Raw genomic sequence first — 13,648 nt, forward strand, 5'->3', positions numbered from 1 at the left:
CCTGCTGCCCCAACTCTCCTGCCCTTCCCCACAGTGCAAACCCTTGGTTTTAACCCGCGGGCTTAAAACGAGTTAAAACCCTGGGCACACGAAAAAGTTAAACCCAGTTTAAAAAAAGTAAAATTTAGCTCTGCCAGGCTCAGAGGGCCAGTGCATGCGTAGGCCAGTGCATGCGCAGACCATCTACAGATGGTCTGTGCATGCATTGGGATTGCCATAGAACGATCCAGGCAGGCAGTTGGGGTGTGTGATTCCAATTGCGTGATTCATGAATCAGCACCCCCCCCCCCGGATCGGATCCCTCACGGATCGGATCCAATCCGTACCCTTAGTGAATCTAGCCCTTAATGATTGACCCATGTAGTTTGATACTGATTGCTTTGTACCCCCAACCAGTGGTGGAGAGAAACATGGTCCAATTGCTACCATGGGACAGTGAACCCCCTTAGTTAAACTGTGAAATGTCCCATCTGAAATCTATTGATAGTAATCACATGTGTTATGTCCGTATGAATCTGTGAAAGTGTATGCTTGGGTGTGTGTTTGTATATATGTACAGTGGAACCTCGGTTTGCGAGTGTTTTGCAAGACGAGCAAAACACTCAGCAAACTTTTGACTCGCAAACCGAGCACTGCCCCGATAAACAAGCACTTACAGTCCAGGAAGCGCCGCTTCGGGGGATTCCTCTTCCGTCTTCCAGCCAGCCTTCCATGTCGGGTGCCTTCCGCAAGTTGGAGGACCTCTGTCTGGGCCTGCGCGGCCGGGTGCCGTCCCGCCTGCGTGTTGCATGTGATGCGCACAGCGTCAATCATTGGCATTGTGCTTGTTGTGCGCGGCGTGCGGGTGGGGGGGCGCTCAGCTGCGTGGGATCGGGTGGGGGCTCTCCAGCATGCGAGGGGCATCTGACGTGGACGGCGGATGGAAGAGGCATCGTTCTGAAGCGGCACTGTGGGGTTCTTCTTTGGATGATGGACGGAGGAGACGGCGCTGCAGCACCTGGCACCCGACGGGTACAGACCCCGGGTTCTGGAACGAATCGTTACTGTTGCCACTATTTTCTATGGGGAACTTTGCTTTGATAAACAAGCAGTTTGGATTACGAGCATGCTCCTGGAACGGATTATGCTCGTAATCCAAGGTACCACTGTATACAGTATGTGTATGTGTTCCTCTGTGCATTTGTAATGTGTATGAGTGCCAAAGGACTAATAATCCTGCTTAACACTTGTGAAACACACTTAAATCATCCAAAAAACAGGCTGATGTTTGAGCCAAAAAAGCATATATGTATTTTGAGATTATTATTAGGATCTCAAGTGTTTGCTGCTATATTGCCAATAGAACAAATCACGGCATATAACAAACTTGTGGTTGTTTTTGTTTCCAAATGGCCGGGTTAAACTCCAGCTAAGTACCATAATGTTAATGATATTATTAATGCACTAGTATAGTAAAATACATAAAAAAGAAATGAAAAATGAAATGTTAAAATAAGAGATTAAAGGACCGGTGATAGTTCGCAAGTTTGTTATATGCCGTGATTTGTTTGATTGGCAATATAGTAGAGATCCTAATAATAATCTCAAAATACATATATGCTTTTTTGGCTCAAACACCAGCCTGTTTTTTTGGATGATTTGAGTGCCAAAGGAGCCAGCTGTTCAAAATGATTGGGGGTGCTAAACCCAATAGAAATGACCTCTCCCTAGGCACAGTCAAAGAGCTGGCTCCTACACTATGTGTGTAGACTGCTGACTGCTTTAAAGGAGCATTAAAAGCCTTTCTTTTCAAAGATGCTTTCGAACAATAAATATTTCCTTATTTTGTCACTTCTCTGACAACCGCTATTGTCCTTGATACACTGCTTCTATGTGAGCTGATTGATTACAATTTTCCAAAACCTATCCTCTCGTTTTTTCCCCTTTGCATGTTTACTTTAAACTTTTACTGCAGTTCCAACCTCCTTTTGTATCCGTGAGTCCGTTATTGTCCAAGTCATTTGCTGTTTTTGTTTTTAACTTGCATCTCATTTTTATGTACAATGCTTAGAACCTGTGATCGGTGTTCAATCAAAAATTTTAATAAACTTGAAACTTAGTTCAAAGCGCCCCACCCTCTTCCTCTCCAGGTCAGACAGACAGAATACCCCCCCAAATATGGGCAGAGATGGTTACAACTAATTCCATAAGCCCAAGTTCCACATTCAAGCACCACTTGAGTGCCTAAATGTGCCGAATGCCAGCACTTTCATGGGAAAATGTACACTAGGTCTATACTTGGTGCAGCTGCCAAAATCAGGTTATGCCAGGATTCTAGAAAGGAATCAGGATGCCCAGATGCCATTATAGAATAGGATCTCTGCACAGGGAATCAGTGTGCCTAAAAGGAGATGCATTGCTGGGAGTATATGTTTGCAGAACTAAAAGGGTAGCATTTTTGTTGGGGGGGGGGGTGTTTATCTCATTCTGTAAAATACTGGATTAGAGACAAACATCAGACCTCTCCAGTGTAAGAGGATTGAACAATATCCGGTGATGGGACTAAATCGCGCAAGACAACGGCGCACCGACAACTGAGCGCAAGGTTGACGGCGCGCCGAAGAAAAGTACTATTTTAAAGGGCTCCGATGGGGGTTGTGGGGGGGAACCCCCCACTTTACTTAACAGACATTGCGCTGGCATTGTGGGGGGTTTGGGGGGTTGTAACCCCCCACATTATACTTAAAACTGAACATTTTCCCTAAAAAACAGGCAAAAAGTTTGGTTTCAAGTATAATGAGGGGAGTTACAACCCCCCAAGCCCCCCACAATGCCAGCACGATGTCTGTTAAGTAAAATAGGGGGGGTTCCCCAACAACACCCCCGTCAGAACCCTTTAAAATAGTGCTTTTCTTCGGCACGCTGTCAACCTTGCACTCAGTTGTCTGCGCGCTGTTGTCTCGCGCGATTTTGTCTATGAACCCAATATCCAATAGTTGCTATTGTAATTTTATTAGGGGAAGGGGGCATAAAGGGCTCTTCAAGCTTTGCTTGTAGCACCTCTTTAGCCAATGTAAAACTCCCAAATACATGAAATCTCAGGCCAAGAGTGTGTATTCTATAAGCATAAGCAACTTTTTCTGTAGTTAGGAAGAATTTGAAGTTTTACTGGAGATGTTTTGCTCTTTTCAAGAAAATCATAAACTGTCTTTTCCAGGTTTACCTGTAGGGCTCATGAGCTGCAAATTCAGGTTCTCTTACAGACCTTCCAGGAAGGGGTTAAAATTAGATCATTTGCTTATAGCAGGCTTTTGAGTTCTAGGTATGTATTAGTTCTAATCAGGTAGATACTGAAGAGTGTGGGGTTGTTCAGGCTCCATCCCTCTTACTCATTGTCCCTGCCTAAGCTGATGGATGATTACATATTCTGTACCAGTATTTAATGGTATTATAGAGTTAAAAAAAAAAAACCCCCAAAAGGTAACGGGTTGGGGTCAGCAGGGTGAGGGTTCCACCTTCCTCTTAAGCTGCAGTGAGGCAAATGGAAACAAGTTTAAGAAGGTTCCAGGTTGGGGACCTCAGAGAGAACATCACCATTGGTTTCCCCCTAATTCCAGTTTGCAGTAGTTTAAAGTTGAGCCCAGGCTGCCATCATTTTAAAACTTTTGTCACATCAGTAAAATAGTCTCGCCTAGATTTGCGGATATAAATAAAAAAGGAGGTTTGAATGTATGCTTGTTTGAAGGCTATTCTGGTCCCGACTCCCTAATCCAGCCCTCCTCCCACCCCGTTTGTTTCTCTCCCTCCTTGAAAGCTCGCAGAGGGCCCAGGAGTTGCCAGCACTGCGGGTCTGCCTTGCCCTGCTGGCCAGAAGATGCTGGATCCCCCCGGCCCCGCCCCACCCGCGAGACCGAACAGCAAAAAGCGAAAGAAGCCCCGAGAAACGTGCAATGAATTATGCATTTTATAGAGCATCACAGAGATGTTGGGAAAAAAACCCCCCATAAATACTGTAGCGCGTGCGCGCAATTGCTGGCCCAGGTATTATGGGTTGAGCCGTTATTTTCTGCCTTAGGCACAGCAGCTCGTGTCTACTGGGACGTCCAGCGACCTTGGGGATCCAGTCGAGGGGGGAGGGGGGGGAGCCTCCGCTCCGGCCACGCGCAGAGAAAGGGTGTGGGATTCCTGTGCACCTGCCCGCCCCCTCCCTCGCGTAGATCCTGTGCGGGAAAGGGGGCGTGGGAGCCCTCTGAGCGCAGCCTGTCCTTGGCAGCCCAGGCACTGCGAGGGGGACGGAGCCCGGCGGGCTGCAGTGGGCGATCGCGATGGCCGGGCCACGGCTCCAGCACCTCCTGCTCGCGCTGCTGCTGCTGCCGCCGCCCCGGAGCTCGGCCTTTAACCTGGATGTCACGGACACCCTGCTGAGGGACGGCGAGAAGGGCAGCCTCTTCGGCTTCTCCGTGGCTCTGCACCGGCAGCTCCGACCCTACCCCTTCAGCTGGTGAGTCCGCGCTCAGTCTCCCTCCGCCCTTTCGGGTGCTCCGCCGAGGCACTTCCCCCCCCCCCCGGTCTCTGCTCAGGCACTCTCTTTTTACCCCTCCCCCCTCTCCCATGCTGTCTCTTATGCAGCAAATATTTGAGCCCTGCTTATAGTCTCTTAAGTACGGAAGTGCCCGGCTGGGGTGACAGCACCGGTGCAGTGGATGCTTGAGCCCACCCACCACACTGAGGAAACTTCTTAATTTCTGTCCAGTCTATTTATACGCCGATCGTGTTGGTTCCTATGCTTCCATAGCCTTAATTTATAAATTTATAGTCCTTTTTTTTGGGGGGGAGGGAGGGGTGTGTGTGTGGAGATTGTAGGGGTCTGTTGGAGTCCTGAAGACTTAGGAAAAGACGCTGTAGTACTGTTTCCCCCCTCCCCTTCCCCCTCCATATGAATATTTGTACTTCAGACAACCTTCACCTTTAGTTTCTTTGATCCATGCTGTTTACTCAGAAGCAGGGAATGGCTGCTATGTAGACAGGAGTGCTCAAACTGAAAGTCTGGACCTTAAGTGTTTTTTGGGATGAAAAGCCTCAGGGGAGAAATTCCAAAGTGCAAGTTGAACAGCTGGACAGTAGTTTGTGAATGCTTTTAATCATACACATGAGATATATATATATATATATAATCTTTATAGTCCAAATCAACTGTCGTGTTCATAGCTTATATATGGGGATCTTGATAGGGATCTTATCTGTAGCTGTTCTGAAGCAAGACCTGTCCCTAAAAAAAAACCAACTGTATGTGCCTCCTAATACGGAGGGTGGAGAGGGGTCGAAACTTTTCAAATCATGACCCATGTCAGAGCTCCCACTAAATCATAAGCTCCCAATTAAACAACAAACCCTTATAGTCCAAATCAAATGCCATGTTCACAGCTTATATACGCTATATATTCTGTTTCCCAGGGTGGGACTGAATGACTATAAATGAAGTGTAGCAAACAACTGTGCCTTTCTCTTGCTTCTGCTGGGAATGAGGGGCCCTCTCATCACTCACTCTGCTCTCATTAGTGGGGGTGAGAGGGGGGGCATCTTGCATGATATGTGCAGAAATAAAGCGAGTGGAAATTTATCTCCCTGGATCGTATGGTATCTTTTTTTAGCACTAGTTTCTTAGTGTCACAAGGAGGTGCCATTTTCAGTTCAGGGGGTGCATATGCCTCCCTGAAACTTCTGCAGTACTATAACCATTGTAGGGTGTCAGGTCAAAAGCGCGCCGGGACAAAGGCGCGCCCAGACAATTGAGCGCAGCGCGCGCCGCCGCACCGCTCTAAATTACTGTTTTTAGCGCTCTGACGGGGGGGGCGTGGGGGGAACCCCCCACTTTACTTAATAGACATCGCGGGGCGTTGTGGGGGGGTTGTAACCACCCACATTTTACTGAAAACTTAACTTTTTCCCTGTTTTTAGGGAAAAAGTTCAGTTTACAGTAAAATGTGGAGGGTTACAACCCCCCAAACCCCCATAATGCCGTCGTGATGTCTATTAAGTAAACTGGGGGGTTCCCCAACAAAACCCCCCGTCGGAGCCCCTAAAAACTGTAATTTAGAGCGGTGTGGCGGCGCGCGCTGCGCTCAATTGTCAGCGCGCGCTTTTGTCTTTCGCGCCGTTGTCTATGAACCCCATTGTAGTGGTTATAGGTTTACTGTCACAGTAGTCTGTACAATAGGAGAGTGTGGCATAGTGGTTAGAGCTACAACCTCAGCGTCCTGAGGTGGTGGATTCAAACCCTACACTGCTCCTTGTGACCCTGGGCAAGTCACTTAATACTCCACTGCTTCGGGTGCATTAGAGCAGGGGTGTCAAAGTCCCTCCTCAAGGGCCGCAATCCAGTCGGGTTTTCAGGATTTCCCCAATGAATATGCATGAGATCTATTTGCATGCACTGCTTTCATTGTATGCTAATAGATCTCAGGCATATTCATTGGGGAAATCCTGAAAACCTGACTGGATTGTGGCCCTCGAGGAGGGACTTTGACACCCCTGCATTAGAGAGCCCACCGGGACAGACAGGGACAATGCTTGAAGTACCTGCATGTAAACCATTTTGAGTGTGGTTGTAAAACTACAAAAAGGCAGTATACAAATCCCTATCCCTATTGTTGCTATACTGGGCAGATCGAAACATTTAAGTACCTCACGGGACGTGTCGAAGTGGAAGATGATATTTTCTTTCTCAAGGGACCCTCGGCCACAAGAGGGCACCCGCTCAAACTCAGGGGCGGAAAATTTCATGGCGACACCAGAAAGTATTTCTTCACAGAAAGAGTGGTTGATCATTGGAACAAGCTTCCAGTGCAGGTGATCGAGGCAGACAGTGTGCCAGACTTTAAGAATAAATGGGATACCCATGTGGGATCCCTACGAGGGTCAAGATAAGGAAATTGGGTCATTAGGGCATAGACAGGGGGTGGGTAAGCAGAGTGGGCAGACTTGATGGGCTGTAGCCCTTTTCTGCCGTCATCTTCTATGTTTCTATGTTTCTTCCTACATACAGAGAATTCTTCCCCTAACACAGGGGTAGGCAATTCCGGTCCTCGAGAGCCGGAGCCAGGTCAGGTTTTCAGGATATCCACAATGAATATATATGAGATGGATTTGCATGCACTGCCTCCTTGAGATACAAATCTATCTCATGCATATTTATTGTGGATATCCTGAAAATCTGACCTGGTTCCGGCTCTCGAGGACCGGAATTGCCTACCCCTGACCTAGGCAGAGTGTGCCCTGTTGATTTTTAGATAGTAAGAGGGTTCATGGCGGAGAGTCACTTGAACACTTCCCCAAAGGAGACCCTCCTTGTCATGAGGACTCCCAGCTGCTATCCGAGTTTCCTGTGAAATTGTCTGTTTCGAAGGATCCATCAATAGTAAGGAGGAGGAAGGAAATTCTTTGTCGTATTTCCCGTTTCCCTGTGCTTTGTCCTTCTCCATAAACCGTGTCCAGCCTCTGAAGCAAATTATAGATTATATTGCCTTCACCCCGCTTAGCAGAGGTGGGATGCTCAAGGACTCCCTTCATGTCTGCTGATCTTATACAATGATGTGGCAGAGTGCCTCCTATAGGTCACCATGATACCGTCCAGTATGGGAGGCTATAATTAGGTGTGTCTTTGGAACAGGGAAAATAAATTTAGATCAGTGTCAGCAGTTTATTTTCTAACAGTAAGGGAAATAAACTCAAAAGCAATAGAAAGCCAGGAATGCAAGAGAAAACTCATTTTACCATCCTAAGCATTCGGCTGCTTCTCTCCCATGCCTTCCTGGAGGCAGAGCTGCAACCTCTTCATTACATTGCTGTGCTTAGTTATCTCTGACCGCCAATCACTGCCTGGGGTTCCAGGCTCCCACGAGTCTCTGGCTGACACAGACCACCTGGCCCACCCTGTCACAGTAGCTTTTTTCAGCCTACCAGTGACTGCTGAATAGAAATAGGTGATGAAACATTAGCTCTCTGAGCCCCTGAGATAAAAAACAAGCCAAGTCCACTTTGTTACAATGGGAGAGGTTGGCCATCTAAGTTGTGAGGTAAAAAGAACAAACAATGCCTGAATCGGCTTATTGACCGCGTAATCAGAAGTTCAACGCGGTTTACAAAAAGTTATAAAAGTAAACATGTTACATGAAATAAGATGATTCGTTAAACAGTCAAATATTTAGAAAAAAGATAGGTATTCAATTGTTTTCTAAAATGGCCATAACCATAGGTAGTAACCAACAATATTTGGAATTCGTTGTCATGAAGAGCTGCCTGAGATGCCAAAGTATGATTTAGAAATTTCTTACTCCTGCAACCCTGGACAGATGGAAAATTAAACAAAGGATGAATTCTTCTACTATGTCTGTATGATGCTAAAGAAAATCTATTGACTAAGTAAGAAGGAGCTGTACCATAAACAGCCTTGTAACAGAAACAGCCTAGTTTAAACAATACCCGGGCCTCCATTGGCAGCCAATGCAATTTGCAATAAAAGGGTGTAACGTGATCAAATTTCTTAAGGCCATAATCATTCTGACCGCTGTATTCTGTATTATTGTAAGACTTGCTAATTCTTTCTTGGTGACTGTCAGTAGTAACGATTGAACCAGTAATCTAAAAGCAGTAAATTCAAAATAAGACCTAACTGTTTGTAATTTCCATAAGGTGAAGTGGCATTTATGCACTACAGCATCTATCTGAGCATTCATTGTAAGATGCTGGTCTAAAATAACTCCCAAAATTTTAATCGTTGGATGAATTATATACTGAGTTGAATTTATACTCATAGAAGGTTCAGAAGAAATATTACTAGCAGTCGCCACGAAAAACTTTGTTTTGCCAGAGTTTAGTTTGAGTTTAAATTTTTGCATCCAGGAATCCATCTGTTTCATTACGATTTTAACTTTGGTAATCTGGGATAGGGCTGAAGTAAAAGGTATGACAATAGTAATGTCGTCAGCGTAACTAAACAGTTCTACATCCAGGTTGCTCAAACATGAGCCCAGTGATGAAAGATAAACATTGAATAGTGTAGGTGAAAGTGGAGAACCCTGAGGAACACCGCATGGGTTATTCCAGATTGAAGAGAGGTGGGTCCTAAACCTAACTTGGTACAATCTGGACTCCAGAAAACCTTTGAACCAGGAGTAAATATTTCTTTGAAGGCCCAGAGTATCCAAACAAATTAATAAAGTAGGATAATCTGCTAAATCAAAGGTGCTGCTAAGATCGAATTGAAGCACTAGTGCGCTTTTGCCTTTACTTAGAAGGCTTGTTAAATAATCCAGTAATGCAGCTATCACCGTTTCGGTGCTGAAGTAGGATCTAAATCCTGATTGTGAATCATGGAGTAGAGTGTGTTGCTCAAGATGTTTGGTCAATTGGATATGAACCAGACCTTCCATGATTTTAACAAAAAAGGGAATAGATGCTATTGGTCTGTAATTGGTAAGCAGAGAAATAGATTCCTTCATATTTTTAATTATCGGGTAATTATTATATTACCAGCATCTGAAAGAAATTTTCCTATATCCAGGGAGTCGGTAATCCATTCAAATAACTTCAATTTAAAATTTGAGGGAGTAACAACCATCAAATCTGGAGGGCAGGAATCATGGCAGCAGTATGATCGCGCATATTTATGGAATAATTTGGAAAAATCGTGCCAATCTGTTTTATCAAGCGCAAGTTGGATGCACACCTTGCAAATCATATCGGGGGATACGGGAAATCCGGGTCTCCAACAGAAAGCACCTAACTGGGCCTCCGCGTGTGCGGATCGCCGGACTAGATGGACCTAGGTCTGATCCGGTGAAGGCGTTTCTTATGTTCTTATGTTCTAAAAGTAGACCAACACAGGTCAGCATGAACCTCTTCTTCATCATCAAAATTAAGGTTTAAGTCCACATTCAAAGGTAATACCTTGGAACTAAAGAAATTGGCTAAATCATCTGCGGATGGGAGAGGTGACCAAGAAGATTGCTTCTTTTGTGTTACATTGAATGTATTATTGACTAATTGAAATAGTTTTTTAACATTACAAGTAGTAGCACCAGCTTTAGCTGAATAATAAGTTTTTCGTTTGTCCCTTAACATAAGTTTATAATTTTTAACTTCTAGTCTCAATTTTACTTTATCCTCGGCTAGTTTAGATTTTATACATTTTTTCTCGAGGCGTCTTACAGAATGCTTCATTTCCAATAGTTCAATATCATACCACTTTTTAGCATCATCTGAATGTCTTTTTATGGAGTGCTTAGGGGCAATTTCATCTAAGATGGTGTTACAGTTGTTGTTCCGTTTAGATGGACATTCAGATGTGTTGTTTTCTAAGAATGAATCTGTGCGTTTCCAAAATTTGATGGGGTCAGGAGATTTTCTAACTAAAATTTTTTGTTTTTGTTGTGTCAAGATTGGGTTTGATTGCACAGGCCAATCTAGAAGAAAGTAGTATATGTAGTGGTCGGACCAAGGGGTCTGTGACCAACATCCTCCTCGTAATTCAATTTTAGTTGAGTAATCTGTTTTAGTAGTTATGGATATAGATAAAGATTTGCAAAAGTGCACATGGTCTGCTTTTGCTCTGAAGGGCTTGTAGGTTGCCTGCTCGTGACTAGAGAATGACACGGGGACAAAATTTTTCTGTCCCCGCGCGTTCTTTTCCTATCCCTGCCCCATTCCTGCAAGCTCTGTCCTCATCTGCACAAGCCTCGAACGCTTTAAAATCATAAGTGTTTGAGGCTTGTGCGGTTAAGGCAGAGCTTACAGGAATGGGACAGGGACAGTGACAAAACTCACGGGGACGGGACAGAGAAATTGAGTTCCTGCGGGGACAAATTTGTCCCCTTGTCATTCTCTACTCATGACCCAGTGGAATGAAGTATATATTAGGCTCCTGCTCTGGATTGAGGGCCCATGCAGAAAGCTATATAGTAGAGCTGCTAACCGCAAGGTGAGCTTTCCACAAAATATTGACCGTAGTACGCAGTACTCAAAAAGCATGCAGATTACTGCCATGTTAAAAATAGCAAAAAATATATGAAATAATCACTCAATTGTGAATAATAAGAACATAAGCACATAAGCAGTGCTTCCATCCTGCCCAGCAGTCCGCTCCCGCGGCGGCCCAAACAGGTCACGACCTGTCTGAATCACCAGAAGGGGCTCCCTTGCCACCTTGGTTTCTCATTGAAGTCCTGTCTTCCCATCGTAGTCCTAACCCTCCGGTCTTGCACATGCACGACCTGTTGGGTTTCTATACTTATTACCTGGTTAGCTTTCTATACCTGTGTTACATCCCAGCACCTCTCTCAGTATCCCACGATCCCTTTATCCCTCAGGAATCCGTCCAATCCCTGTTTGAATCCCTGTACCGTACTCTGCCTGATCACTTCCTCCGGTAGCGCATTCCAAGTGTCCACGACCCTTTGGGTGAAAAAAAACTTCCTTGCATTTGTTTTGAACCTATCTCCCTTCAGTTTCTCCGAATGCCCCCTCGCACTTGTTGTCCCCTTCAGTCTGAAGAATCTGTCCCTATCCACCCTCTCTATGCCCCTCATGATCTTGAAGGTCTCTATCCGATGCTTGTGAGTATATACAACTGTTAATGAAATTATATGCTCAGAGAAATGGAGGTGATAACAGGGAAACCCCAACACTACCACCTCACCGCCCAATCATCGCATAATTCACAAAACTAGTTGTAAGACTTGTCGCTGTTAGGAGTATTTACTTCAGTGCTCCAAACTACTACTTTTTCAAAATAATAAACAATGTGTTATAGGTCTGAAACTCAAACTTATCTTTAGTTTGCGGGTTCCGACGAACGTTTCATTCCTGCCTCAGGGAACCGAAGGAGAATTTACAGAAAATCTCAAAACGTATGGGCACGATGACACTAAAAATACGAAATGTTAAAATGTAAATGCTTTATTCAAATTCAATCAAACTTATAAATATAACTGGTTAAAATTTTTTTGTAAAAATCAAGGCTACGAATGGCACTTACCAAACATACAAATAGCTTCTACCATATCAGCTCCTCATAGTGTGTAAGCGATCATACTGACACCGTAAAGTTTTTAAAGATCCCGTGCGTCATTACGTAGTAGTGCAGGGGACTATCAGCCAATTAGGGGACCACTCAACAATACGTGATAGCTTTAAAAAACTATCGCAAAAAGATGAAAAAATGCCCCAAAATGCATCATAGAGAAGCATTATAAAAATGCATAATAAATTGCTAAATAACTGCATTATAAAAATGCTCGCCACTCAATCTCACTATTTAAACCTTTTGGGTGAAGTGTATCTAACCTAAAAATCCAGCTCTGTTCTTTAACATAGAGCCTCGCTTTCAAATTACCCCCGCGGGGTAATCTGAGAACTTCCAAAATAGAATAACGATAACACTTGATGATTTTCATTTAACCAACGCTGGGTGAGAGGAGCTTCAAGTACCTGTGTGGAAATTCTAGATATGTGTTCTCCAATACGGACACGAATGCTCCTAACAGTGTGTCCTACATATAAGGGTTTGCATGGACACTGAATCACATATACAATACCACTTGTGCTACAATCTGTGGATGTTATCAATTTACGGCGATGTACCCATCCCGGTACAGCCATATCTTATAAAGCTGCACTGTATTGACATACTTTGCATGATAAACACGGAGAATGCACACCCGTTATTGGTTAAAAATAGCAGCAGTAATTTGCAGCCGATTGAAAAATGTGGATAAAGGAGAGCCAGTTGATATTGTGTATTTAGATTTTCAAAAGGCATTTGACAGAGTACTTCATGAAAGACTTCTGAGGAATTTAGAGTCATGGGATAGGAGGTACATGTTCTATTATGGATTAAGAACTTGTTGAATGACAGAAAACAGAGAGTAGGTTTAAATGGTCAATCTTGTCAGTGGAGAAGAGCAAATAGTGGGGTTCCCCAGGGGTCTTTGCTGGGATGGCTGCTTTTTAACATATTTATCAATGATCGCAGGGGTGTCCAACCTGCGGCCCCCTGAAGTATTTTGTGCGGCCCCAGTCGAGGGCGATGCAGTGTTTTCCTCTGCTGCCCCCAGGTGTTTACCGTCTTGCCAGCTCCCTTCTCTGTTCTTGCTGCAGCGTTTGCGCGGTCCCAGAAAATTTTTTTTCGGCCAATGCAGTCCAGGGAAGCCAAAAGGTTGGACACCCCTGATAGAGATAGGAATAACTAGTGAGATAATTAAATTGGCTGATGACACAAAGTTGTTAAAAGTTGTTAAATCACAAGAGGATTGTGAAAAATTGCAAGAGGACCTTGTGAGACTGGGAGTCAAAATGGCAGATGATGTTTAATGTGAGCAAATGCAAAATGATGTGTGTGGGAAAGAGGAACCCAAACTATAGCTATGTGATGTCACTGCCAGGAATAGGATCTAGGTGTCATCGTTGAGGATTCGTTGAAACCCTCAGCTCAATGTGCAGTGGCTGCTAAGAAAGCAAATAGAATGTTAGGAATTCAGGAAAGGAATGGAAAACAAAGATGAAAATGTTATCGTAATGCCTTTGTATCACTCTATGGTACGTCCACACCTCAAATACTGTGTGCAGTTCTGGTTGCCATATCTGAAAAAAATATATAGCAGAATTAGAAAAG

General features: G+C 44.4%; 1 protein-coding gene across 4 annotated transcripts in view; it reads left to right on the forward strand.

Moving 5' to 3' along the window:
* Window positions 1-3,889: 3,889 nt before the first annotated feature.
* Window positions 3,890-13,648, forward strand: part of ITGA7 (integrin subunit alpha 7) — a 208,333-nt gene continuing 198,574 nt past the window's right edge. For 2 of the 4 annotated variants that reach the window (XM_033936972.1, XM_033936973.1), the window contains exon 1: window positions 3,892-4,480. In XM_033936972.1, coding sequence (XP_033792863.1) covers window positions 4,305-4,480 — 176 coding nt within the window. In that variant the 5' untranslated portion in view covers window positions 3,892-4,304. Of the gene's footprint in view, window positions 4,481-13,648 lie in introns of all 4 variants that reach the window. The other 2 variants (XM_033936975.1, XM_033936974.1) reach the window with 2 other exon arrangements.

This window comes from Geotrypetes seraphini, chromosome 3, assembly GCF_902459505.1.
Source record: "Geotrypetes seraphini chromosome 3, aGeoSer1.1, whole genome shotgun sequence".
Lineage (NCBI taxonomy): Eukaryota > Metazoa > Chordata > Amphibia > Gymnophiona > Dermophiidae > Geotrypetes > Geotrypetes seraphini.